Source organism: Montipora capricornis, chromosome 10, assembly GCF_036669925.1.
Source record: "Montipora capricornis isolate CH-2021 chromosome 10, ASM3666992v2, whole genome shotgun sequence".
In the NCBI taxonomy this organism is placed as follows: domain Eukaryota; kingdom Metazoa; phylum Cnidaria; class Anthozoa; order Scleractinia; family Acroporidae; genus Montipora; species Montipora capricornis.
The window spans coordinates 29,591,004-29,593,503 of record NC_090892.1 but is presented as its reverse complement, the minus strand read 5'-3'; the positions used below and the strand labels follow the sequence as shown (position 1 = coordinate 29,593,503).

Genomic DNA, 2,500 nt, shown 5'->3' with positions numbered 1-2,500 from the left:
GACGTACCAGGTGCAACTCCAAAGAAGCCATTCTCAGGATTGATGGCTCGCAGTTGACCTTCTTCATCAAACCACATCCAGGCAATGTCATCTCCAACACACTCAACTTTCCAGCCAGGAAGAGTTGGTTTCATCATAGCCAGATTAGTTTTCCCACATGCACTTGGAAAAGCAGCGGCAAAATACTTTTTCTCTTGTTTCGGGTTTGTGACAGCCATGATCTACACAAAAAAAGAAACATATAAGCATTAGGTTTCTTAAGTGAAAGTGACAAAACAATAAGCACTTGATAAACATTAATTACTCCATCGGTGCAGTCTACTTGATTCTATTAAATTTGCTGGATAGTCTAATATGCAGCCAATGCTCCAAAAAAATAGTAACAGCCCCTTTATAACCTTTTTACGCAGTAAATTTATTTTATGACATGAAGGCAAGTATTGGCTAAGATACATTGCATAATTTTCCCCTTTGAAACGAAACCTCTTTTTTCAAATACAGAACCCAACTCTCTGATAACCCTACACCTTGCTCCTATTTTTAAAAACTTCATCAGAGAGATGTTATCCAAAATTCCTTCTTACTAAGGCATGCAAACAAATCTTTTGTCTAGCTGATATCACCACTTTGTTATACCAATAATCCTACGACAGTTTCCATAGTAATAGAATAGGAATCTACCAACTATGTCTTACCAACATATGTTCTGCCAGCCATCCTTCATCCCGGCCAATGGTGCTAGCAATCCTAAGTGCAAAGCATTTCTTCCCTAGAAGAGAATTTCCTCCATAGCCACTACCAAATGACTTGATTTCCCGGTCATGGGGAAAGTGAGTGATAAGGGTTTTGTTTGGATTGCAAGGCCATGCATACTGCGATGGTGGTTCAGGCTTTGGAACACCAACAGAATGAAGGCACTTCACAAAATCGCCATCGTCAAGAACTTTCATAACATTATCACCCATCCGTGTCATTATACGCATTGAGCACACAACATATGGTGAGTCAGTGACCTGGATACCAATCTTGGACACAGGTGATCCCACAGGACCCATACTGAATGCCATCACATACATAGTACGACCTAAATGAATTTAGTAAGCCATGATTAAGACATCAGTCTTACAAAAGTATTTGATAGAGTAAGAGCCAGGTTTCTTGTACATGAATACATTCATACAAAAAATTTATTATATAGATGCATGCATGCATACAGTTCATTTGATAAAGCAGGTCAGTAAAAGAATGACAGAAAATACTGATGTGGACCTGCTATACTAATTTACAATACATCAATAAATACAAAACTACTCAAATAGAAATTTAATAAATGAAATAAAAATACTATATTCTCATTGAAATATTATACATATTATATCAATTAGGATATAAAAATATAGAAAGTCATTAATATGTTATTAGTCGCCGTTGAGTTGGAACCAAACAAGATTTGATCTACTGAAAAGATCATTTGAGCTTTACTGGATAACACCTGTAATGAATATCACTCGTAAGTGTTAACGCTGCAAAACTGCCTAGATCAGAGGATTGGTTTGCCAATCAATGTCAGTGTTATGCCTGGAAATAGCACAGCAATTGTGGTTCAAAACACTACTAAAAATCCTGAAGACCAGGCCTCTCTAATCAGACAACAAAAAATAAGCAGAGGACTACAATCTATTTTCAGAAACATTAGAAGAAAAATTGTTGGACATCTAAGTTTTTTAAAGATTGCTTGCCATTAGCTCATGGAAAAGGAAGAGGAATGATATTGAAGCACAAAAACATACACAAAGACACTTTCAATTATTTCGTTAGAGGGGAATGATCACAATAGAAATGCAAATAATAAAAACTGAACTTTGATCTGGCAAATTATGAAGGATTCAACAGTGCATCACAAATTATCATGACAAGACACATTTTAAAGCAAAACATAACTTTTCCTACCCCCTATGTTAAAATTTAAAAAAATCATGATCAACAGCATGCCCCACAATAAATGACAAATGAACCTCTTAAGCATTTCTGAAAATGAGTATCTTTGAGTTTAAGATCTGTTTCATGATTAACAAGGGAAAGCAAAAAAAAATAAACATATTGAAAGAAAATAACGCTAACTTTAAAGAAAACCTCTGAATCAATATAGTTTCAAGACGGGAAAAAAATTGAGACGACCTTTGATCATTGCTACAGGAAAAACAATATTTTATTTACGTGGCAGGCCCCTCAACACGCCTCTATCTCCCAGCCAATCACGACCCAGAACTTCACAAGCTTTCATGACAGGAAAAACCTCGAAGTTTAAATCATCTTCACGGATAAAGACTAGAAGCGTCCTGACTTGCTATAAATTACAATGAATTTTAAGAATGATGACCATCACACGAACCTTTCATGCAGCCTGGAAATCTTTTATCCAGTTCTTTTTGTATCATCGATTCTCCCATCCAGTTGCCCAGTTGTCCTTTGGCTCCTTCCTTAGTTTGTGGAACTGATT

At 36.1% G+C, this 2,500-nt stretch overlaps 1 protein-coding gene across 1 annotated transcript in view; it reads right to left on the bottom strand.

Annotated features, from left to right (window-relative positions):
• LOC138022073 (phosphoenolpyruvate carboxykinase, cytosolic [GTP]-like) overlaps nt 1–2,500 on the bottom strand; it is an 8,457-nt gene that overhangs the window by 5,043 nt on the left and 914 nt on the right. The window contains exons 3-5 of the mRNA XM_068869095.1: nt 2,393–2,500; nt 696–1,084; nt 1–221 (exon numbers count right to left, since the gene is read on the bottom strand). The exon at nt 1–221 is cut by the window's left edge and continues 95 nt beyond it; the exon at nt 2,393–2,500 is cut by the window's right edge and continues 77 nt beyond it. Of these exons, the coding sequence (XP_068725196.1) occupies nt 1–221; nt 696–1,084; nt 2,393–2,500 (718 nt within the window). The remainder of the gene's footprint in view (nt 222–695; nt 1,085–2,392) is intronic.